The sequence below is a fragment of the Prionailurus bengalensis genome, chromosome B4 (assembly GCF_016509475.1).
Source record: "Prionailurus bengalensis isolate Pbe53 chromosome B4, Fcat_Pben_1.1_paternal_pri, whole genome shotgun sequence".
Taxonomy (NCBI): domain Eukaryota; kingdom Metazoa; phylum Chordata; class Mammalia; order Carnivora; family Felidae; genus Prionailurus; species Prionailurus bengalensis.
The window spans coordinates 51,622,950-51,649,252 of record NC_057358.1 but is presented as its reverse complement, the minus strand read 5'-3'; the positions used below and the strand labels follow the sequence as shown (position 1 = coordinate 51,649,252).

The 26,303-nt window shown below is 36.3% G+C and overlaps 1 protein-coding gene and 1 non-coding gene across 2 annotated transcripts in view; one reads left to right on the top strand and one right to left on the bottom strand.

The window, feature by feature from the left end:
- The window catches only part of PIK3C2G (phosphatidylinositol-4-phosphate 3-kinase catalytic subunit type 2 gamma), a 333,932-nt gene that overhangs the window by 118,920 nt on the left and 188,709 nt on the right, over nt 1-26,303 (bottom strand). The window contains exons 18-23 of the mRNA XM_043561485.1: nt 18,098-18,278; nt 15,972-16,079; nt 9,932-10,024; nt 8,332-8,461; nt 3,312-3,448; nt 1,079-1,248 (exon numbers count right to left, since the gene is read on the bottom strand). Coding sequence (XP_043417420.1) covers nt 1,079-1,248; nt 3,312-3,448; nt 8,332-8,461; nt 9,932-10,024; nt 15,972-16,079; nt 18,098-18,278 — 819 coding nt within the window. The remainder of the gene's footprint in view (nt 1-1,078; nt 1,249-3,311; nt 3,449-8,331; nt 8,462-9,931; nt 10,025-15,971; nt 16,080-18,097; nt 18,279-26,303) is intronic.
- Nucleotides 5,798-5,904, top strand: LOC122474102. The gene has a single exon (XR_006294795.1). It is a non-coding gene; the product is annotated as a U6 spliceosomal RNA (small nuclear RNA).

The following is a 26,303-nucleotide window of genomic DNA, read 5'->3' as shown; positions in this document are numbered from 1 at the left end:
TCTGACCCCAAATTATATTCTGAATCTCAGTTTTTACCACTTCTTTTCCATTAAGGCCTTGCCCTAATCATTGTAGTAGACTCCTAACTGTTCTTACTACTTCACAGGAGAGAAGAACACATTTTGAAATCCACTGAAATCCATCAATGGCTTGCCCCGAACCCAAAATAAAAACCAACCTTCATATCATGTCCTCAGTGCCCTACTTGGTCTGGCCTCCTCAAGCTCTTCACCTTTACATCTTACTGCCTGCCCCCTGCCAGGTCCCAGGCCTTCCAGGTCCCAGGCCTTCTTATCACTGGATCATACTAGGCTTATTTTCATGCTCATGACTGTTACTTCTGTTGTTCTCTTTTCTTAGAAATCTATTCTCATGGATTTCCACAAGGTAGATAATTAATTACACAGTGGTCTCTCATCTCTTTGTAGAGGCCTCTTTAAAATGGCATCCCTGCTCCAGTCACTCTCTATATAATTTCTTTGCTTCAGTTTCTTATTAATAAATTACATTCTTCATTTACTCATATTATTTCTTTACATGCTAACTTGTTTAATGCGTATCATTCCTCCTAGAAAGATTATAAAGTTTGTGTCTTCCTTGTTTGCTGTTACATCCTCAGAGCCTTGATCGGTTGTTGCTCACTGGGTATTTTTGAAATGACTTAAGATTATTTCAGTGTAGGAAATGTGCTAGTTTTGTGATATGTAGACCAGGGATGGTGATTGCTATGGGCAATATACTGGATGTATTGAGACCACGAATTCATGCCTCATTGTCCATTCAAGGTTTATAAGAAAACAAGAATATTATATTTCAGACAATTCAGACTGGAGCAGGATTAGTTTCTCATGGGAGAAGTCCACTAACAATTTGAGGAAACCTAATTTGTTCCATTAAAAATATATTGAAGAAAATATTTCCTTCAATCATATTAGATATATAAACATGTTTATGTTATCTGGGGGGATTTGAGAGCCGGGGGAGCAAGCCATCTGCCGGGTTTCTATGCCATTACATGTCCTGTATCACTCCGGGACATTGCTTAATTACTGTAATAGACATTATTTGCACACTGACCTTTTTATCCCTCCAAATGTTTGTGCATGACCTAGGAATTTTCCAAAGTCAATATGAAACATGTGGCCTGACTTTGTCAGCATGATATTGTCGTTATGTCGGTCACAGACTCCCAGGATGAACGTTACCACACACCAGCCGGCACAGGAATAGAAAAAGTTCCTCAAGGCCTAATTGGTTGAAAAGAAATAACACAAAGATAACACACAGATAAAATAAGCAAATGCATTAGCGTCAGAGATAATGGTAAAAAGTAGTATAAAAAGCAAAATTACATAATCGAGACCCACTTCTACGTCTCAGTTGAGAGAAGATTATGATTAAATGACTGGTTCTTGATATGCTATAGAAGAACATGAAGCAATTTCTTCTGTGGCTAATAAATGTTTTCATTTAAATTGGGCAAAATATCTCTTTCATTCAGTTGGATCTAATTTTCATAGCTTATTGAAGAGGATTCCTGGTGTATTTTTTTGATGTCCCAAATATACAATATTGAATGATTTTTTTTCAAGGTAAAAGAAGAAGGAAAAATATGGCTCAATATTTACTATCCCCAGAGAAACTTAAAATGTCAATTTTGATTTTTTTTTTTTCAACGTTTATTTATTTTTGGGACAGAGAGAGACAGAGCATGAACGGGGGAGGGGCAGAGAGAGAGGGAGACACAGAATCAGAAACAGGCTCCAGGCTCCGAGCCATCAGCCCAGAGCCTGACGCGGGGCTCGAACTCACAGACCGCGAGATCGTGACCTGGCTGAAGTCGGACGCTTAACCGACTGCGCCACCCAGGCGCCCCAAAATGTCAATTTTGAATATTTGAATTTGTAACACAGAAAAAACTGTATTGAGATATAGGTAATATCTTATGTTTATCCTTACAAATATGTCATCCAGCTAATGTCCAAAAGTGTCTTGGTACAGTATACACCAGTGAATGTCTGTGTGGGTGGAAGCAGGTTATCACTAAGTCAATTGTGGCTTCTGTTTCTTTAATAAACAGAGGTTTCTTGCCAAAATTACTCTTTGTTTTCAAATGGTCTCCTGAGTACACATTATTTTCATCAGTGATGCAACCATGATTGTAACCATGGTGGAGCTGTGAGTGATTGGTTGGGCCATGGTAATGGGTCTCCTGGAACGGGGTGGCTGACATGCTGGAGTGGAAATCTATGTCACTGGATTACCTGTCTTAGTTCCAGATATCCCAAGTGCCTGAACAAGTCACTTAATTTGTCTCATTATATATGTTTCACTTACAAAGTGAAGATAATAAAAGATGCCCTTATGTGTAGCTGTGAAGAGCAAATATATGCGTAAACACCTCAAACGATATAACCCCAGGGATTTGTGCAAAACTCAAGTTCTAATTTTGTGAATGATTACAAAATAGATTTCAAGGTAATGCTATCTCATCTTTGTTATTTGACCTCCAAAACCCCATATTTTGCTCCACTTCAATCTCATAGAAATCTGAAATCGATGAACTCTTGGGTCTCTCTATCATGGTCTGTGTTAACTAGGGTGACCAATCATTCCAGTTTGTTCAGGACTGAGGAGTTGCCTAGAATGAAGAAATTTCAGTGCTCAGGACAGTTTTGAGAAAACTCAGTGCTAGCCCTTATTGTACCTTTGTGTGAACTAGCATAAAGATGTTCCTCCCTCCAGGTAGACCCAGCTGGACCAGTTCATGCTTTGGCAAGTGGAATAAAGCCTGGATTTAAGCAGCTCCTTCCTTAGCTGGGAGCCCTGGTAGATGGCAGAACCTGCACAACTATACACCACAGGCCAGATGCCAGTGTGAAGGGAAGTGGGAAAAAATGTTTTCAGTCAAATATAACAGTACATTTTGTAAAGTTCTGAGATATTTATGCATTTTACAAGCATTGGAAGAATAAGGCATGAAAAAGTAGGCAGAAGAAATGCATTGCAAAGGAAGGAGAGGGATTTATAGAAACTGGAGATTGTATACAGATAGGCAGAGATAACTTGAAAGAAGTAGTTTCAAGGAGCAACATCTCAAGAGAGATGGCTGTAAGAAACAAAACCAAATACAGAAATTTTATCTAGTTAATATACCATTTAAACTGGATCATTATTACTAAGATGATGACTGAATGGATTAGAACTCAAGGTGTCCTTAATTTACTTTTTCATGAAACACAATAGTTAATGATCCAGAGCATATTCTTCTTTAAGTACATTATTTAAAATTAGCTACAGCAGGACAAACCTTTTCATAATCTGCCTTTAAATGGTTGTGCTGACTGAACCATTTTTTGATTGTGTTTTCTTTCAATGGTCCTATCAGTCCAGAATGGCGATGGATCTTTGCTAGGGTGATGGCATCGGGCACCATCTGCACCAATCCTGGTTGATAAAAAAGAGATGATATAAATAATTTCTTCTTCACAAGATGAGGAATACTTAGGAAACACATCTTGACCTATGTGGCAACAATCCTTCTCAGCACTACTTCAGTTATCCTTTTCTTTGTAAACCTTCTTTTCTGAAGAAGACTTATCTGGATGAAGAAGACTTCCTTCTAATTTTTCTGAAGTCCTGGGGAGCACTTATTGTGTTTGGAACTATCAGAAGAAGCTTCACTATTTTTTTCTTGAACTACAGTAGAGAGCCAATCTAGACGGTCTCACAGAACTCTCAGTCAATAAGGTAGTCAGTTAATTACTGTATGACTGGTGCATTCATTTACAGTTGAAGAGAGGACATTCAAACTTGTATAACAAGCGTATTTATGATAGAAGAGAACCAAATACAATATCCATAACAAATATTTCAAATATATTATAAAAATCAAGGTTCAGGTTAATGAAAGCTTCATAGTTAAATGTCCCATTTCTAGGAGTGAACAGAATAATTGCAGTAAACATGTGGAGAGCCATCTGCTCCTTTCTTCTCAGCCAACATTAAAGACAAACTATGCTAATAATTTTTTAAAGGGGAGCATATATTGATTGAACTTCATTAGGACCTTTGCCCTACTGGCCATGTATCCATTAAGCCTTTTTTCATTGTGTTCCTAAGGTTATTAAAATGTAAATATTTTCAAATCTTCTGATTTTTATTGTGTACAGAATAGCAATTTAGACCCAGTATTTAATAAAACTGTCCAGACTAATGTCCACAAAACAACCTGTAAAATACTGTTCTGTAAATAAAATCACTGAAAGAAATTAAAGTCTAGTATTTTTGATTTCCACAATCTTGAAAATTGCAAGAGTTGAAAATTCAAATGTCCAAAGAGACCAAGGACACAAATGAAGCTATTTGAAAAGAGAGATGTTTGAATTTATGAAACTATTTCATAACCTATCTTCAAACATTCAGATTAAACAACAATTAATCAAATCACAGTGTTGGTAAATGAAACACTTCTCTGTGCTGGAGTTGGCCAGCAGTAGCTGGTTGCAGCCTTAATCTCTCTTAATATTTAATAGTCCAGTTGTGACTCTTAGACATCTACATTGCTGGATCAGAAAGAAACTTAAACATGGGGAGTGGGAATGGAATATTGAATGCTGCAGAAATAACCTATAAAGCATATCTGAAAGAAGGAAGGAAGGAAGGAAGGAAGGGGAGAAAGAGAGATAGGGAGAGGAAGGAAAGAATGGAGGGAGGAAAGGAGGGGGGAAGGAGGGAGGAAGGAAGGACATAACTGAATACTCCAGAAGTAAATCTTGGGCTTATCCTTAATATCATAGTACATCTCCTTTCTCCCCAATAGTATTTGGATCTCATGCAGGTTTTCTCATGTGTATTAAGTGAGATAGAAAATGTAAGCCTTTACGTTTTGTATTAATGTAATAATTTTAGAAAGAGGTGATTGCTCTTTCTAATACTGAACATTTCCTTCCTCAAATTTCCAGTTCCTCCACTTAATACACCTAAAGGGAAATCACCTTCTATCTGGTTCCTTAGTGCTTCATTGCCTCACATTTGACCATGTCCAAAATAAAGACTTAGATTATTACACCATTTAGATACTGTGCTGTAGCAATGTCAGTTACTTTCCAGACCACATTTGTCTTTAGGGAATTAATCTTTGCTAAATCCCAAGCCATTTATCATAAGACTTACATTGCTGACTACCCTGAAAACCTTGCACCTAATTTTTAACAATCATGGTGGCCAAATTTTGTCTATTAATTAAAACCATAAATTACATTTTATACATTTTAAGATAGTATGTATCATACACCTTTTAAATACTATCAAATCTGTGCACATTGAGTAATATGTATAGTTCTTATAGTCCTTGAATGCAGAGATTCTCCAATTTTAGTGTGTGTGTATATATATATATATATATATATATATATCACTTGGGGGTCTTGTTAAAAGGTAGGCTCTAATTCTTTAGGGTAGGAGTGAGGTCTGAGATTCTGCATTTCTGACAAGTTCCCAGGTGATGCTAATGCTGCTGATTCCCCGGGTCACATTTTAAATAGTAAGTTTCTTGGGGACAGAACTTTTCAAGGTGGTGTCATATAAGGCAGTGGCTCTCAAACTGGGGTGCATAAGAAATAATAGAGCAGCTTTTTACAGTCACAAAGACTTGAGAACCCCCTCCTCTCTTCAATGCCTACGTAGAGAATGTGATTTAGTACCTGGTTGGGTCTAGTTATCTCTACTCCTCCATTTCCCCTAAGTAACTTCTACGCCCATCAAATTTGGAGAGCCAACAATAAAATAAATGCTGTGCTCCCTTCAGCAGCACATGTAGTAAAATTGGAACAATACAGAGAAGATCAGCACGGCCCCTGTGCAAGGATGATATGCAAATTCATGAAGCTTCCATATTTTTCTGCCATTTGCACCAACGTGGATGGAACTAGAGGGTATTATGCCGCGAAATAGGTCAGTCAGAGAAAGACAGACACCATATGTGTTCATTCATATGTGGATCTTGAGAAACTTAACAGAAGACCATGGGGGAAGGGAAGGGGGGAAAAGTTACAAACAGAGAGGCAGGGAGGCAAACCATAAGAGACTCTTAAAAACTGAGAATAAACTGAGGGTTGATGGGGGGGGGTGGGAGGGAGGGGAAAGTGGGTGATGGGCATTGCGGAGGGCACTTGTTGGGATGAGCACTGGGTGTTGTATGGAAGCCCAGTTTGACAATATATTTTTTAAAAAGATAAATAACTAAATAAAATAAATCCTAAAGAATTATTTGTCTCGATAGGCTCTCTTAAATCTCCTGGACATCATGTACAAAATAGTCATGTGAATTATAATCAACAATCATGTTGATAAAGTCATGCAAACTTCTGGCCTGGAATATACTCTCCTTAAGGGCAGCAACTCTGTTTAGCTCATTTTAGTATACTTTACCTTACTCTGTGATATTTTTTCAAAATAATAGATATTCAATAAGCCTTGGAAGCATAATAAAAATGGAACCTGAGCTCCTAAAAATGACATTTGCCTTAAAGATCTCTATCTTTCTTGAAGAAGTATTATGCCAGTATAACACCCTCTCAAATCTTACAACTATGGAAGATTGTTGATAGATAGGAGAGAATAATAGCTTGTTTGTTTTACAACATCTGCAACTGTGGACAAGTCTACATTCATATTTACTGAGCCATTTTATTAACTTTAAAAGATTTAGCCTCTGTTATATTCTATAGTTATAAACAAAGAAATGAGTAGATGGAATTGAAGAATTCCACAGAGGGGGCATCTGGGTGGCTCAGTCAGTTAAGTGCCCAACTCTTGGTTTCAGCCCAGGTCATGATCTCACAGTTAGATCTCACAGTTTGAGTCTCAGTGTCAGGCTTCCTGCTGACTCTGCAAAGCCTGCTTGAGATTCTCTCGCCCTCCCTCTCTCTCTGCCCCTCCCTTGCTTGCACATGTGCATGCTCTCTCTCTCTAAATAAATACACTTAAAAAATCTTAAAAAAAAAAAAGAATTCCACTGAAGTCAGTGATGTATTCAATTTCTGAAGAAAAGATGATCCTTATGACATCAAAAAGTTCAGCTTGGTTCATCTAGCTTTATTCTTACTCTTTCAATACATTAGAATTTGAAAAAGTTCAGTTACCCATGTAAAAAAAGGGAGAGTAAAACTCAAGGAATAACAATCTCAGAGCAGCGATGATAAAGACTCTTAGGAAATAGAGCTTTAGAAAGGGTAAAGGGGTAGACACTTGTCCTGAAAGCAAAAGCCCTATTATCAGAATCAAAATAATTGGGTAGTGTAACTTGTAACAGAGTTATCCTGAAGGATCAGGTTGCAAGTTAAACTAAAGTGGAGGTGCTTCCGAACTTAGTTTCTAAAGTCTCAAGTCATGGTTGTCTGGGGTACAGAGCCTAGTGGTGGAACCTCAGGAACTGGGGGGATCAGACAGTGATAGTTTTCTGTTAGGTTTAAATTGTAGCTCTTTCTTAATAAAACAAAACAATACAATACAAAAACCCACAACAGACCAAAAGAAACAAACTACACGGTTCTAGGTTCTGTCTCTGGTTCTATGATTTTTTTTTAATCCTTTTGTTTATGTAAATGTATCTGCTATAATTTCTACCAATTAATTTAATGAAATTCTAAGTGGTGATGACCACATTTTAAAAAGATTATAAGGTATCTTAGGAATTATTTCTTCAATTTAGCACTATTGTAATTAAGTACAACTTTTACCTGTGATGTTTTGCTAATAATTTGGGTGGACCATTGACATTATTTTCATTGAAAATGTGTATAAATGTAATTATATTTCTATATTTTATATTACATTTCTATAATAATATATTGGGATGTTCAAAGTTTGCATATTTGGTCATCTTTGACTATTGATATTGTGATTTACTCAAACATCTTTTAGAAATTAAATGCAGATTTATAAGGTATTTAGAATGTTCAGAACTCCTTTAAGCATTTGTGACTTTGTGAATTTTGTGTTAATAGGCAGCAATTGAATTTTTTTGAACAAGTAGGTTTTTCTATTATTATCTTTAAGAGAAAAAAACCACACAAAAGATACAGGAAAAGATACCACAGTTAACATCTGGAATGTGAAAATCTTAATTACTATCATCAAAGACATTACATTCCATGTAAACTATTTTGAAAATAATTCTTGTTAAGAAAGAAGAATGACTTTGTATATAGTTCTTTGATTTTAAAATTTATAGTGCAAAATGAAGGCTGTGAAAGTTTGGTGTCATGCTACCAGTGAATGTTTGAGATAAATAATGTAAGTCAAATCACTTTCTAATCTATACTGACCTTGACATTTTCCTGTGGATAGACATCTATAAATGATCATTTGCATATCCAAGCCCTCCTGCAGCCAAATATTGTCCATCACTTGAATAATCTGCAGAACAAGCATATCCTGACGGAGATCATCGCCAGCCTGTTAAAAACAAAATTATAGACTGGATTTCTCCTTGAATTCCATTAAAGGCCTTCAAATATGGTATATGTCATTTCTTTCCTCAAATAAATTTCTAGCCAGACTTAGGATGGTTTCAATTGTTTTATTAGTACTAAGAACATCTTGTGTTTCTGAGAGAAGATCAAAGAAAATAAGAACTTTCCTTTAAATGATTACAGAAGCTTCAGCCATCAAGTTAGAAGTTGCTTGGAATGCTGTTCCTGATAATAATCTTTCAATTTATCATCCACGTGCAATGTCTTAGACTTAAAGTCTAGAGAAAAGAGACTCAATGAATGTTTATTGAAATTTCAAACCAAATTTCAAACTCAACCAAGAGAGATTTCTTTCGAACTGAAACGCTATTTCGTATGCCATAAATGTATATACTGATATACACTTAGAATACCAAGAGCTTCTTGACTAGGAGTATAAATAGCACACACAGGATTCATTAGACTTTAAATCATTGACTTCTCATATTATGAAGGTGGTTAAAAAGTTTGCAGAGTAAACAGCCTTTGATAATAAGAAGAAATGATTAAGAGATGATTTTCTAGCATAAGTGAAGGAAATGGAATATGTCCAAAGGGGAAGGAGGATAGTTTTATGCTTTTAAACTAACAGGTTTGGTTTTGAAAATGCTTTGTAAATAATATGCAGAAAAATATTCCAAGATGAAATTTTGTTATTTTTTTTCTTCACCAAAAATGCAGTGTCATGTGACCATTAATGAATGCTTGAGGTGACACAGGTCAAAGCCAAAGTAGGGTGTGCTAAAAATTACCCTCAAAAATAGTCAAAATCCACCAAATAATTCACTCTGAGAGCTGGTTGTCTGGTTTGGCTGAATAATTGATTAAATTAAGTGAATGAATGTAAATTCTTACTGTTCCACTACAGTTTCTTCTTCAGTCCCTCTTTCCTACCTGTCTTTAACTCTGTTACTACCTTTTACTCTTTTCTCATGGGATTCATGATAAAGACTGATTTGGCCCATATTTATTTAAAAAGAAGAAAATAACTCAAATTATTAAAATAAGCAAGTTCTTGCAGATAAGAATTTTATGTTAAATTAACATATCATTTGAGTTTCAGCTAATATTGATTCTAATTTAGTATATAAACCAAAAGAAAACTCTTCCACTAAGGGCTAACCAAACATTCCACATTCTGTGCTACTCAAAAGTGATTGTATAATTTTATTCATTGAAACATCTCCTCTTAAGTTTTGCACTGAAGGTTCACTAGCTTGAGCCAATAACGATTTATTTATTATCAATCATAGTTTGACATGTACTATAATTCTGTAAAAATGCAGAATAAAAATAACTGGAATCCTCTGTGTTGTTGCCAGTGGAAAATAGCTATAATCATTTCTTTTTGTGAGAAATAAATCAATAATTCTACCTGTGAAATCAATTTGATGTTTCAGGAGGGCTACTGTACCTTAAAAATGACGCTGATGTTTTTGCCCATTGGGTTAGCATTGATGAAAGTAATCTTCAGTGGCAAAGCATTAGATGTGAAATATGAACATGCCTATGGAAAGAGAAGGAAAAAAATGCTTAGAAAAATAAAGGAACAAGAACACTTTCCATGAAATCACAGGCCTCTTGGATAATTTGTTATAGAAGCAAATATAACACATATGAATAATTTTTACACTTTACAACAAAGAAACATATTTATTAACAATAACAACAAAACAACTTTAGTCTACTAACCAAAGCCTTTACTTAGAAATTGAAAATTCAGCTTCTTGGCAGGCTGTAAGTCTTCAACTACATTTTTTTCTCACTGAACAGTGGTGATATGTTGGGAGGTTAAATAAAGTAAGTAGTATGTAGATATTGTGTTTATGCTAGTTGGTTAATATCTAAAAGATAAAATTGTTATTAAAAAATCTAGGGGCGCCTGGGTGGCGCAGTCGGTTAAGCGTCTGACTTCAGCCAGGTCACGATCTTGCGGTCCGTGAGTTCGAGCCCCGTGTCGGGCTCTGGGCTGATGGCTCAGAGCCTGGAGCCTGTTTCCAATTCTGTGTCTCCCTCTCTCTCTGCCCCTCCCCCGTTCATGCTCTGTCTCTCTCTGTCCCAAAAATAAATAAACGTTGAAAAAAAGATTAAAAAAAAATCTATTTCCATTTAATTATTTCTTCCCTGCAGCATACTTTAAGGAAATATGGATATAGAGTTAAGAAAATCCAGGTGCAGTAACTCTGAAAAACAGTATGGAGTTTCCTCAAAAAATTAAAAATCAAATTACCCTATGACCCTAGCACTACTAGGAATTTATCCAAAGGATACAGGAGTGCTGATTCATAGAGGCACATGTACCCCAATGTTTATAGCAGTGCTATCTACAATAGCCAAATTATAAAGAGAGCTCCAATGTCCATCAACTGATGAATGGATAAAGAAGATGTGGTATATATTATATATTTATATTTATATACACAATGGAATACTACTTGACAATGAAAAAGAATGAAATTTTGCCATTTGCAACAACATGGATGGAACTGGAGTGTATTGTGCTAAGTGAAATAAGTCAGTCAGAGAATGATATCATATGATTTCGCTCATATGTGGAATTTGTGAAACTTAACAGAAGACCGTAGGAGAATGGAAGGAAAAATAAGATACAAACAGAGAGGGAGGTAAACCATAAGAGACTCTTAAATACAGAGAACAAACTGAGAGTTGATGGGGTTAGGGGGTTGGGGGTGGGGAAAATGGGTGATGGGCATTGAGGAGGGCACTTATTGGGAGAACTGGAAGTTGTATGTAAGTGATGAATCACGGGAATCTACTTCTGAAATAAAGACTACACTGTACATTAGCTAACTTAACAATAAATAAATAAAATTAAAAGAAAAAAAGAAAGAAAGACTTGGGGCACCTGGGTGGCTCAGTTGGTTAAGTGTCTGACTTTGGCTCAGGTCATGATCTCGTGGTTAGTGAGTATGAGCCCTGCATTGGGCTCTGTGCTGACAGCTCAGAGTCTGAAGCCTGCTTCAGATTCTGTCTGTCTGTCTGTCTGTCTCTCTCTTTGTCCCTCCCCACTCATGCTCTGCCTCTCTCTCTCTCTCAAAAATAAATAAACATTAAAAAATGTTAAAAAAAAAAGAAGATCTGAATTCAAATTTGAACTCTGTAACTAATTACCTGCAAGATCTTGGGTAAGTTACTGAAATGTTTGTATCCCACTGAAAAATGGGGATAATAACCCCTATCTCAAACATATTTGTAATAGACATATGGACTAATGGATGTAAAAGAGCTTCTACAGTGCCTGACACTAATTGAGTACTTAAAAAAAAATAATGCATTCCCTTTCTCTTTTTTGTTAATGAACATTTTCTTACCTTCACAAATAACAGTACAACATATTTCATTTCAATTTCATTTCATCTTTTCATTTCTTTCAATTACACTTTGCATTTCCACTTTCAGCTTATGATATTGACTACTTTCCATTATACTTTCCTTGTTGCTTATTTTCCTTTATGTTCTTACAATTGTTTGAGTGTCAAAGGCTATATGTCTTTAGGCTATTAGAGACTTCATGTTGACAGTGAAGAGTTAAATCAATACTAAATAAAGGAAAAGAATGTGATGGTTTCAATTTATCAACTTAGTAAAATACGACATCAATACATGTTGAAAGATCAGCTTGAATATCATTATTTTTGAGAAGTCTGAAATCGGTAGAGGTAGAGAGGAAAGGATATATTTTTTTAACTTAACCTATCAATAGAAATCTAACCTAATCCCTAAGCAAACAGAAACTCTTGCTTACTGAATCAATTTGAGGTTTATAGTAAATAGGTGAGGCGGCTTATTAAGTAATGAATTCTTGCTTCAAGAATCAGTCAATCAAGGAACATATGACCTTCTGTCATGGTATTGAATTAGGAAATCCTGTATTAGACCAGAAATGAGTCTAGATTAGTGGTTTTCAAACTGTGCTCATCCAATTCTTGAGGGTCTTTTTGAGACATCCAAGTCCAGGGAAGAGAAAAAGGGCAAAGGGAGGCTGAAGGCAAGGCTTAATTACATCACTCAAAGCTATTTTGCTTTAATTATTTTATAGTTTGGTTTTCACATGCAGAGTATTTTTTGAGAGTCATGAGAAAAATATTTTATATTTGACAAATAGTATGCACAAACTGTTACCTATATGGTAACAGAAAGAGACACCGTATCTTCTCTCCAAGAGCCTACAGAAAGTTGGTATGAACATATATACATATGCATTAAGTTGAAAATAATTTACAAGACCATTTATCATAGTTGAATGGAGAAGCACTTAAAAAAGACAAGTCTTTCAGAGATGAGCTGAATTTGAAGATTGTGAAAGACAGAGATTAGCAAGCAGTTTTTTTTTTTTAAAGGCTTTCTATGAAGGGAAAGGCAAAAAGGAGAATTTAGACTAGATGTTAAAAGTGGATTATGAAGGCCACAACCAAGAAACAGGAAAGAATAAATTCTTGGAAGATAATTTTATTCAAATGGTGAGATAAAAGAGCTGGAATAGAGAAAAGAAAATAAGGAAAGCTAGAATAGATAACGCAAGATATGACTTCTGTTCTTGAGAAGCACACACTAATGACATAGATTTAAAATAGTTTTTAAAAAAGGAAAGAAACCTATTAGTAAATGACGTGTGTGGTCCTCACTTTCCCAGGAGCAGAGAAGAGATTGCATTAAGTTATAACCACTCTCCCAAATGGTCCATTCCCTAGTGACCCAAAGGAAATGGTCCATTGTGATTAGTGCTTCCAAGGAGAGACAAGGGTAAAAGTTCTTTGAAAGAAGGTTTAAATCAAAGCTGAGACCTTTGCCCTCCATCTTGGAGAACCATACTTTAAAAAATGGACTGAGCCAAGCCCGAGTGCTTCTCCCCAGTGTAATTCACTGATGGTGATTAAAATAGAATGTTGACTGTAGTCTTTCCCATAGTCACTACCTTCACAGAGCTTCTCTCCAGTGTGAACTCTCTGATGCATGATAAGCTGTGAACTATCCCAAATGGCTTTCCCATAGTCATTGCATTTATAGAGTTTCTCCCCAGATGGGTTCTCTGACATCATAAAATTGGTGCTATAACCAAAGATTTTTCCATACTTATTACATTCATAGGATTTTTCACCAATGTGAATTCTGTGTTACACAACAAGATGTGAGTCTTAATTGCATATTTTCCATATTTACAGGGTTTTTTGCTTGTGTGAAGTCGAGTGACATAAAATAAGACATTTACTCTGACTGAATGTCTTATCATGCTGTATTCCAAATGTTTTTCTCTCGTACGAATTTGCTCTTAGCCAACACGTTAAGAGTTCTGACTGAAGCCTTTTCCATACTGCCTATATTTATGTGCTTGTTCCCAAGTGCAGAGGCTCTGATGTCAAATAAGACATTTGCTCTGACTGAAAGCCTTACTATGTTCATTATACTCACAGAGATTCTTCCCATTATGGATTCTCTGGTGGTCAAGATGGTTTCTTGAGTGAGCTTTTCCACACTAATTTCAACTGTAATGCTTCTCACTTGTATGAAGTACTTGATGTTGGAAAAGGCTTTTACTCTGAACGAAGGCCTCCTACACTCATAAAATTTATAAGTCTTCTCCAGAGGATATTATCTGAGCGTCAATGAGTAGGGAACTCTGAGTGAAGGTTTTTATATATTAAGCACATTTATAAGGTTTTCCTAATTATGGAATCTCTGATCTTGAATGAGATGGGAGCAATGATGACAGGTCTTTCTATGCTTGTTACATTCATAGGGGTTCCCTCCTTTGTAGATTTTCAAATGAACCATTGTCTGAGAGGTCTCTCTAAATGTCTTATCATATTCATTACATTCTTAGAAGCTCTTGCCAGTATGGATCTTCTGATACAGGTTCTAATTGAAACCTTGCCCCATTCACCACACCTTCAGATGCTATGTATGTTCCTTCAGACCTCCTTATTTGGCAGGACTATAGAATAGACTAAAATGTTTCCCAGGTCACCTGGTCACATCTGCTGTTTATTGCTCTATACACAGGTGCCCAGCCTTGTGTGAGGCACAGCTGACCAGAACAAATGGAGCAAAGAGGTAGCTGCTTGGTGCACTTCCCAGACTCAGGAAAAGTGTCTGCAGGTAAGTAAAGGAAAGGAGTGTGGTCCCAATTACAGTGCTAGGTGTGGTGCTAGGTGCAGTGCTAGGTCACCTGGGCTGGTGACCGTCAGCCTGATCATCTCACATGGGCATCTTCAGTAGCCACCCATTAGAGCCAACGTCCCACATCTTCAAGGTATACATAAAAACAAGACTTAATATGGCATTGTAACTGAAAAATATGTTTTCCTCCTTAAACAACAAATCAAGAAAGCAGCAACAACAACAACAAAAATAATATCTGGACTCAATGATCCATACTGTTCTTTCTCCTTTAAGATATCATGTCTTTGAAATGCCACATTTCCCTATATTATCAGCATTAATCAGTGGATATTGCTAATGACTAAAAAGTTACACAATTTTTGAAAATTAGCAATGATTTGGAATTTAGCCCAGATAGACCTATGTCAACTTATAAAATTTGATGCCTTATTTTGTTATTTTTCAAAATATACTTGTGCAGCATATTAGGAAAGTTTTTAAGGTGTCTGTGAAGCAGCAAAGTCGTAAAGGCAATAGTACCAACTTCTTGGCAAAACTTTTTATATTCATGCTAATGATGGCCTAATTTTTCTCCTAAGTATTGGATTTGTTTCCTTGATTGTCATATGACTTTAGTCAAGTGACATTTATTGTGCATGTGTGATAGTTTAACCTCTTTTCTTCTAAGTCTTGCTTATCAGTCCTTTCTCTATTTGCGTTTCCTAGTCTTGGACTTTTGAGGAGGAGGCTAATAAAGTTCATGCAAAAAAGGAGAAAGAATGATTCTAAGTTAAAGTGTGACTGGCAGAGGCTTAAGAAGAAAACGAATTTGTGTCTGATGCAAGGAAGGTCACTCCAGGCATAAGTAAAATAACAAAATATATTATATGGCACACTGACCCATGAGTTTCAGTAAATTTTAAATTACATAAAAACTGAGATGTAGCTAATAATATCCTTAGCATACTAGGCATGGGTATGCACATAATATAAATAAGCATGAAATTAAACCCAGCCTGCATAAGGTCACCAAATCAACCATTTTGAATAAATTAAGAAATCAATTTAGGGAGAAGTATCATTATTTATTTATTTATTTACTGAACTGATAGTTTATTTCTAAACCTACAAATCTTATGATGAGGTCAATGCAATCTCAACCTTACACAGTGCATCAAATGCAGCACATAGTATGGATGGGATTCGATTGCTTTTTTCTTAAGGTACTTGCAATGACAATTTACAAATTGTTTTTGCCATTTCAAAAAACATACAGTGAACTAAATAATGCAAAGCAAAACCGCTCAGTTTATCTACCAAATAAACTGACTTACATCATGATCAATACCCCTTATACACAGGGCAGGGTTCAGAGGAAGGTGACAGGTATTTATACACTGAAAGAATTCTTCTAGTCTTCCAATCTCTTTCTTCAGTACCTCCTGTGAAAAATCATTAGAAAAAACATTTCAGAAACTGTAAAGAACTTGAATTTTCTTTCAAGTTATAATTTTCTTCTATTGATTAAATAAACTCTAATTCTGGGGCTGCATACTTGGATGCTTTGGGGTCAAACTGGTTATATAGCCATATACAAGGAGGCAGTGGGCTAAAGACAATAGGGAGTGTTGGGGAAAATGGGGAACTAGAGCTTATGCTCTTTCTACAGGATTTTAAATTCAATTACAAACAAAACCAAAACAAAGAACTATTGTGTTCAAACAAAACACAGGATGGGATGGATTTGACTTGTGGCCCACCAACTTGCAATACCTGCTTCAAGTAATGATTAACATGATTGACTTCTGATAATTTCTTTGAATCTTAGTTTGTAACTCTCAAGATTTATACTTAATAGTAACAGTAAATTTTATTTCTTTAGTTTTAGTTTCAGGTTTTTTTTAGTTTTTAGAGAGAGTGAGGGGGGGCAGAGGAAGAGAGAGAGAGAGAGAGAGAGAGAGAGAGAGAAAGAGAGTATGTCAAGCAGACTCCATGCATAGCATGGAACCTGACAAAACATGGGGCTCGATCCCATGATCCAGGGATCATGACCAGAGCTGAAATCAAGAGTCAGACACTCAACTGACTGACCCTCCCAGGTGTCCCAGTAATAGTACATTTTAGAAAACAAATTCACATATATTAAGAGTAATAGTGGCAAAAGATGATAATGCAGACAGTTGATAATTGTCAGAAATAGCAATGTATTTGAACAAATAGTTTACTAAATGCCAAGGAATATATTTCTGATACTTGACTCACTACCTTCCATAGTTCTCTGTACCTGTGGGAAGGTCTGAAACCACAAACAATACCTTTAAAATTGTGTATCCCTTATCAAAAAGTGCGGAAAAACAGTAACAATTTTTTTTTTTAATTTTTTTTTCAACGTTTATTTATTTTTGGGACAGAGAGAGACAGAGCATGAACGGGGGAGGGTCAGAGAGAGAAGGAGACACAGAATCGGAAACAGGCTCCAGGCTCTGAGCCTTCAGCCCAGAGCCTGACGCGGGGCTCGAACTCACGGACCGCGAGATCGTGACCTGGCTGAAGTCGGACGCTTAACCGACTGCGCCACCCAGGCGCCCAAACAGTAACAATTTAAAAAATAATTCAAGAGCCACCTGGGTGCTTCGGTTGGTTAAATATCCAATTCTTCATTTCGGTGCAGGTCATAATCTCACATTTCATGAGATTGAGCCCCACATCGGGCTCTGTGCTGACAGCATGGAGCCTCTGCTTGGGGTTCTCTCTCCCTCTCTCTCTGCCCCTTCCCTGCTTGCTCTCTATCTCTCTCTCAAAATAAATAAAAATAAACTTAAAAAAAACCTTTTTTAAAAAAACTTAAATTCTAGTTAGTTATCATACAGTGTAGTCTTAGTTTCAGGTGTACAATATAGTGATTCAACACTTCCATACAACACTAATTAGTACCTTTTAAAAAGAAGTAGAGAAAAATAGATAGTAGTAATTTGAATTGTGCAAATTTGTAAATGCTTCCTCCAACTCTTTTTTATTTTCTTATTTTCATGTGAAGAAGTGTTATCATAAAAACAGCCAGTCAAGGTGAGAGAAATATATTTATTTGAAAGAATAATGTCACTATCACTTTGGAACTTAATGCAAGTGGTCAAAAAAGATATCAGACTTACTTAACTGTAGTATGCATCTCAAGTTATGTGAGGAACTTTAAAATGTAAGAAATAAAGATGGACAGGTTTTATAATTTTAAACCAGTTTATTTAGCTTACTTTCAACTTTTTGCTACCACCAGAAAATAATTAATGAGTCATTAACTTTAGACTGTAAATTGAAAAAAAATATCTTGATTAAAGTAATTGATTTGGGTACCTTAGAACTAAGTATAGACACGGAATTTACTTTCTAAGCTATGAAATTAAAACTTAATTGAACAAAAGATTAAAGAAAACACTACATGAAGATTAATTTCTCAACAAACCTGTCTTTGAGGGTCACTGGCAGACTTGACTTTTTCCCCAATCTCTCCCAGAATTTTAATAAGTTTCTTCTCTTTGGAAAACTCATCACTCAAGGCTTTTCCTGAACAGAATTGGAGAGCTGCCAATAGTTTCTGATACCAGCTTTTAAAATAAGTTTCATTCTGTGCATCCTTTAGCAGCCTGAAGGAAAGAGAGAAAAAGAATTCTTGTATCTATAGCTGATTTTTTAACCACCTCCAGCAAGAACAATCAGTGCATTTCGGACTAATCTGTATTTGGTGGTTTGGGCAGTTTAACAGCCTTGAATGGGGGAAAATGTTGTTTATTCGTTGGCAGTCATCAAATTCCATCTGATAGTTAATGAGATTCCTAGAGTGAAGAATCAATAAGAGACCTGCTTTTTATTCATTTCAGTTCACAATGCACTTTTTCTTCTTTCAGGCTTTTTAATTCTATAACAAATACTTAAGAACATATTTTTGACTTATTAAAATAAGGACAAAGAATTTTAGAAATAGTATTTATTAGCGACTTTACTATATTGGAACTCAACCATAAAACCTATGTTTTTCTACTTTTCTTCAAAACACCATGTCCCCCACACTGTCACATACCTATGTATTTCTCTTTCTTCTAGTACCTTCCCTTGACTATCTGCAAGAAGATATTGCAAAGGCAAGAGCATGATTTTTGTTTTCAGGCATTTCTGGATTCAAATCTCAGTCCTATACAACTTCTAAGTAACTTAGGTTACTTAACTAGGCTGAGATTTTCTTTCTTTATCCATAAAATAAAGTAATAACTCTGACTATGCACAGCTGTACAGAACACAGAATGAGCTAATGCATTCAAAAGGGCTTAGCACAATGTACCTACTAGTCAGCCAACATTAGTTCATCTGTATTTCATGGCCTCCCCAGCCAACTTCTGCCACTGCCTGGCTGCATGTGCATGTCATGAACATGGGAGGCATAGAACATAAAAGAGTGAGAATGCTTTGCTAGATAATGGAGTGGTAACAAATATTTTACTACTCTGTCTGCCATGTGACAATTTTTATCGCCTTGAAACTTATTCTAATATACTTAAACTCTACTTTCTATTATGCCCTAAACCACTGAAATAGAATAAAAAAACTAATACCTTTGAGTGTTAACCTCTCTTTGATTCTTTTTTTTTTTTTTAATTTTTTTTTTCAACGTTTATTTATTTTTGGGACAGAGAGAGACAGAGCATGAACGGGGGAGGGGCAGAGAGAGAGGGAGACAGAACCGGAAACAGGCTCCAGGCTCTGAGCCATCAGCCCAGAGCCCGATTTGGGGCTCGAACTCATGGACCGCGAGATCGTGACCTGGCTGAAGTCGGAGGCTTAACCGAGTGCGCCACCCAGGCGCCCCATGATTGATTCTTTTAATCTTAACTGGTCTCTAGTCTTCTCCTTCTCTGAAAAATTAACTTTAAAGAAACTAGAAGAAAGTTATTGTGGGAATGGAACACTAAAAAAAAAAAGATTAAATGCAGAGCAGTCGAAAAATATATAGATGAATTTCATTCTGCATTCTTAATTTTGCATCTCTGCCTAATATGTATTATGCTATAGAGACTCTAATACATTATTTTCATTTGTTTTATGTTCTCCGTTTCTACATACTGAAGTTAAAATATAATTGAGTATACTTTTTTTTTTTTTTTTTTTTTTTTTTTTAGGTAAGAGCTTGCTCTCTTGTCATTGTTATAAAGCCAACTTATCGTCTAGCACCTCTTTTGCTTTTATGTGGAATAATAGTTCTTATTTACTTCTGGAAAGCATTTTAAAAAAACCCTCAAGGGGTTAAAGAGGCATTGATGAAAAAATGTAATCCACTGCTTATTTTCAATGTAAGAAGAATATTAGACAGTGAATAGTTCTCCTATACTTACCCTTATGGTGAAATTTTAAAATGTCAGATGTAATAAATGGAACCTGTCATTATTTGGAAGCTGTAAGAAAATGAGTTTTGTGTGAGTGTGAATTGGAAAGCTGCAAATGCAAGCATCCACATGTAAAACTTCAAGATGCCTTATGTAAATTATATATCTCTCAGATTCTCTCAGTATTTTGAGGACTTTGGTAATATATCATTTTATAGTGTACTTGGCTTTCAGTGAGATAGGCAGTTGATGGGTAGAGTGTTTCTATATCTTGACCAATGCTTGCCAGCATTTTCATATACTTCGAATAGTGAATCACTTGTTTTAAAAATATTTTTAACCAGTTATAGTATATAAATATAACTATAATCTCCTTACTGCTATATACATGATAAAAGGAAAAGTTATTTTGTACAGATGAAGTCAGCCTTTTACTAAAATAATTTTTTTAAGTTTATTTATTTTGAGAGTGAGAGAGAGAGTGCATGTGAGCAGGGGAGGGGCAGAGAGAGAGAGGGAGAGAGAGAATCTCAAGCAGGCTCCATGCTGTCAGCACAGAGCCCCATGTGGGGCCCAATACCACGAAGCCATGAGATCATGACCTGAGCCAAAATCAACAGTCAGATGCTAAACCAACTGAGCCACCCCGGCGCCCCTACTAAAATAATTTTTTGAAAACATATGTTTAGAGGTGGGGGCAGTCAAAGGTACTGTCAGAATTACATAATTTGCATTCATAATACTCTTAATTTCTTTCTGTTAGATATGTATTTGGTTATTTGATTCCTCGCTCAAAATAAAACAGATCAGGGAAATCACTGGATTCTACTCCTGAAATCAATTCTACACTGTATGTTAACTAACTTGAATTTAAATAAATAAATTTTAAAAAGAATAGAGCAGGGGAGATTTGCAGAGAGAATATGACTGTGTTCTAAAAAAGATTTCAAAGCAAAGCAAACTCAGTGTATTCCACTGTGATTATTTTCCTTGTAGAATATGCCTCATTCAAACCCTACATTCCTGCTAAGATGATACATTCTCCAGGTCAAATCTGGTTCAAGCTCTATGGCTTTTGACTGACTAATGAAGAGTTTGTCTTTACACATTGCAGAAGTGAAATCATGGAGTGATGGAGTGTAGGAGATGACCATGACAGGTAACATAGTCCATCCCTGTGTCCTTAGGCACATTCAGGAAAAATCGCTTCAGAGAAAGCTGGACTATATACAGTTTGAGGTAGAGGGTTACACCGTTCTGCATCAATGGCTTTTATAGGAAGTGGTAAACCCCTCATGCTGTAGTTTTTATCCATTGCCTCTGTTCGTAAGACTAGCAAACAGCTGGCTACTCTCCCTTGAACATTAGAGAAACCTTTTCCAAAAGACATCATTATCTAAGAGAAGCAGTATGCTTATGCCAAATATATTTTTGTTTAATTTTTATTTTTTTATTTTTTAATTTAAGAAATTTTTAAAATTTATTTATTTATTCTGAGAGAGATAGGGACAGCACAAGTGCGGGAAGGGCAGCTAGAGAGGGAGAAAGAGAATCCCAAGCAGTCTCTGCACTGCCAGCACAGAGCCCAATGTGGGGCTCGAACGCACAAAGCCATGAGATCGTGACCTGAGCTGAAACCAAGAGTTAGACGCTTAACCAACTGAGCCACCCAGGAGCCCCATATTTTTGTTTAATTTTTAAAGTCAAGGTCAAGGGATTGAAACATATCAAGACTTGGTGGTGAAAGATCAAGCTTCTAAGGTGCATGCAATGTGACTGTGTATAAACCATGAGGTAAATCTTAATGTCAGAGACCTGTTTATCCTAATATCTGTGAGATCCAGGAATAATTCAATTTGATACTATTTTATACATATCTTATAGACTAAGTAATGACAACATAAAATGACAGCATAAAATCTAGCTGATTAAAGGTTTTAACGGTGTTAAGAACGAGAGGTAGAAGCAAGAAAGAGGCGGAAACCCAGGTACCAGTACATTTGTTATAGGATATCACGAAGGTATGTGCCTAAATTAAGGGGATCATAGTAGACTCAGAGAGACCTAAGACACTCACAGACCCCAGTTAGCAAGATGGTGAGATTTTCCATGGAAATTGAGTTTGTCTCTATTTCTTCACGCGCATAGCTGCTTCTGATCGCTGACCTGTGAGAGCCATAGGAGAAGTAGACAGTTCTCACTTCTCAGTCTACCAGCAGGACAGAACCGGGTCATCACACCATCCCTGCTTTCCTTGCCTCTTAACTTCCTTCAGTTCCTAATTGTGGTCTCAGTAGCACAGAATTCCACATTTTACAGGTGCCTTAAATTTTGACCCGCTTGTGTATTTACTATGCGTGAAAAGGGGAACAACATTCTAAAGCAGAAGAGAACTGAGTTACACAATGCAGATGAGTGATTTCAGGTCATTCCAGGACCTCCCCTTTCCATTTCCTTCTCTATTTCTTGCTACAATGCAAGGTGTGTGGCTCAGGAGACCAGTTTTTAGTGAGCACAGGAGGATTTTAGAATGTGACTTCTTCAAGTGTTTTTAAAATCCTGGGACATATAAAGGCTGATAGTCAATACTTGATACAGATTATTAATTTTAAGATTTTAACAGTGTGATTAAGAAGTAAAAAGCATGGGGGTATGTGGGTGGTTCTGTTGGTTAAGTGTCTGACTTTAGCTCAGGTCATGATCTCACAGTTTGTGAGTTTGAGCCCCACATCGGGCTCTCTGCTGTCAGTACTGAGCCTGCTTCAGATCCTCTGTCTCCCTGTCTCTCTGCCCCTCCCCAGCTCCTGCATGGGTGCTCTCTCTCTCACTCAAAAATAAATAAACATTAAAAAAAAAGAAGAAATACAAACAATAATCCCTTTTTAAAAAGAAGTAAAAAGCATGTATCTCTTTAGTCTTTACAACTTTTACTTCCTAGTGTTTAAGAGATTTATTTAATATTTTCCCAAACTGAGGAACTTGACATATTTTTAGTCCTTACAAGACAATCATTTCCTATGACTAGTATATTCTTAGAATATTGATTTGCTTTTTCAGAAATTTAACTTTCATTGAGTTTTGCATATAAGGAGCATTATATTGGCAAAATCTACAGAAATGTGATTTCCATTCAATAGTTATTTGGCAATATCTGTCAATAAACCATTTTGTAACAATTCTTATTTTAAAATGTTTATTTATTTACTTTGAGAGAGAGAGCACACACAGTAATGACATCCATACTGTAGAGATTGTATACATTTTTAGAACACTTAAATACACGGAAGGGACCCATAAAGTATGTAGCTGACTTAATTGTATCCCCATATGTAATTTATATATGTAATATTTATTACCACCTCAAAAGTGTTCTCTTTGAAGTGTTATATGTGCACACTAATGATGTCCCGTTGTGTTCTCACTATATAGTAGATTTGATTATTGCTTCCAACTCTCTGCTTTCTCCTCTGAAAGAGATTATACATCTCCATGTGTGACTTCCAGTGCCTTCCCGTAGGCAGAGTTTACTTTTCTGCCTGTTGTCAGGGTTGGCCCTGTGACTTGCTTTGGCCAATAGAATGTGAGTAATGAAATGTATATCCCTGTCTATACAGATGCTTTAAATATGCTATTATGGATTGGTTTGGCGGCTTATACTTTTCTGCTTTCTGCTATGCAAACAGTGTATTCCAGCTGGGGGCTGTTCCTCCAGTCCTGGAGTGACAAGACAATATAAAGCAGAGCTAAGCATTGCTGTGTGGAGTCCAGTGGAGCCGAGCCAAGCAGGACTAGAGCAAGTCTGCAGCCAATGTACTGCATGAGTAAGAAATAAATCTTTGTTGTTGTAAGCCACTGAAATTTGGGAGCTATTTGTGGCTGTAGTAAAAACTAATGAATATGCCCAATTTTCATACTTTCTTTTTCCATTTTCTTTGCTTTTGTTTTTATTTATTTGTTTGGATTGCCTTTAGAATATACAGCATATTTTTTACACATCCACAGTGTTAGCCCCGGGGATATTTTGGGGCATATCTAATTACTAAAAATGAACAATAGTCATCTGCAGCCAAGTCTGGTGAATTAGATGAGTGATCAATTTGAGTATACTATTTCAGATTAAAAAAAAAAACTATTAAAGTAATAAAAATGGTTTTCTTTTATGGACCATAAAAAGCCCCTAAAGGATTTAAAAAATGATTTGATCTGGCTCATTTGGGCATATATATTCTGTTACACTGCTGACATTGTGTTGTTTTATTACTACTAACATACTTTTTGACCCATTTAAAAGTGTGAATAGGCCTATGTACCATCTGTTGCTTTGTCTAGCCAAGTGTTTGAGTACCTAGTAGGAGATCCTTTCTGAGTAAAAATGTACTAATGAGTGGACTAGGGGACTGGCAAGATTTTTTTTTTTAGGACTTACAAAACACAGAACTAGACAAAGGGCCTGATGGCTTAGGGCAGTGAGGGAGGCAGTAAATGTAGCTGCTCTGGAAAACTAGGAGCTCTGCTCTAATGCTAATAGCTGTAAGAATAGAATGGCTGAAGAGGCAGGGGACCGATGGCTTTGGACCAGAAAGTACCCATATCAGCATGTTTGAGAGTCACGAGTCATCAGCTTAGCAAGGAACAGACTATGCCCACTTCTTTCTGCAAAGTCCAAAGAGGAAAGCCCAAAGAGAGCCATTTATTCAGCTGTGTGCCAGAATGGGAGAGTATGTTGCCTCATTCCCAGGTTAGATTTCTGTTCTGAAGGAGGGTTTACTGATTTCCCCTGGGCTTATGTGAATAGGAAGAAAATGCTAGGGCAGGATGGAGAGAAAGGATAGGAAAGGAGCAGCCCACACTCCCGCACCTCAACTGTTTGGCGAAGCAAGGATGTGCAAGTTTCTCAAGGTTCAAATAAACACATGGAAGGTAATTATATGTGATCCATATGTAGAAAGGGGTTGATCCAAGGCCAGATATCCTTACGGGATGCTCCTGTAAGACTGCCCAAAGAACTCATCCATATGAGGTAGCTTACTTTCCCAGTGAACCCACACAGGGCCTTGATGGAAAATCAGAGACCTCAGACGGAGGATTGCAATTGTTTGTACAAGTGTGAGCATCGCTTTTCTTTCTTTTTTCTCTACTCCCAAGTCAAGAGAAGTAAGAACCAGAAAGGAGAGTGAAGAGGAGTGGAATATCAGATCATATTCTCTACCCACTGCAAGTCTCCCAAACTAAAACTTGGCTGGTGCTGGAGAATAGGGAGGAGGTGTGTGTCAAATTAGAGAAGAGATGAAGTTTTAAAATGGACAAAACTAGTGGGAGTTTTTGATCTAAAAGTAAGCAGAAAACTGTGGAATCTACTTTGGTTTTAATTGGGAGAATGTTAAAGAGCAAAGGTAGTACTTTAAAAATAATAAAAACTTTTATTGGAGACTACCAAGTTCAGTCAGTTTAAAGAAAACAATAAGACTTAAAAATCTAAGTTAGTATAAGAAGAAATACAGTTTCAGGAAATGCACTGATTGTACTGCATGAGAGAAAAAGCCTCCAAATGCAGAATAAGAACTGAGGGGATTTTACCTCAAAACTCTGAAGAGGGTTGGCTGAGATTTATCTTTTTCTTCCCTTGCCACTTCTGTAAAGGCAATGCCCATTTATTTGTGGACGATTATTGCTATACACAAACTTTTTTTCAAGAAGTCATAATTACAACAATGGGATATTAATACTGTATATATGTGGATACAGAGGTATGCACTTACTATTATAATTGGTAGCTTATTATCATATTTAGATAAAATCTTTAACAGATATGATCAGGCACACATTTAATTATAAACTTAAATGGCATTTTTTTCCCCAAGGGAAAATTAGCCACGGATGGTACTCAGTTTGTGTGAACACCCTCATCAGGATTCCTGTTATACAGCAGTGATGTCCTCTTAGGATCAGCTGGAAGCTATGAAGGGGAAAAAGACAAACTCTGCTGAGCAGATAAGCTCCCCTGAATAGATTTCTGAATCTATAGTAAGGAATCAGAGCCCTTTCCACTCGTCTCGCTGATCCACTAACATGTATTCACATGTTTACACATTAAATATTCTGAATAATGTGACTTAAAAGCCAAAACTCTGTACTTCTCCATTCCAACATACACTTACTGCTTTCGTGTAAGTTATTTTTTTTTCAAATCACTCTTCTAAATTAAGGACTAAGCTGTGAATAACTGTTAGTGATCTTTCTCAGCCCCCACCATTTTACTCCATATACACTTATTAATTCTAAAACAAAAGAAAA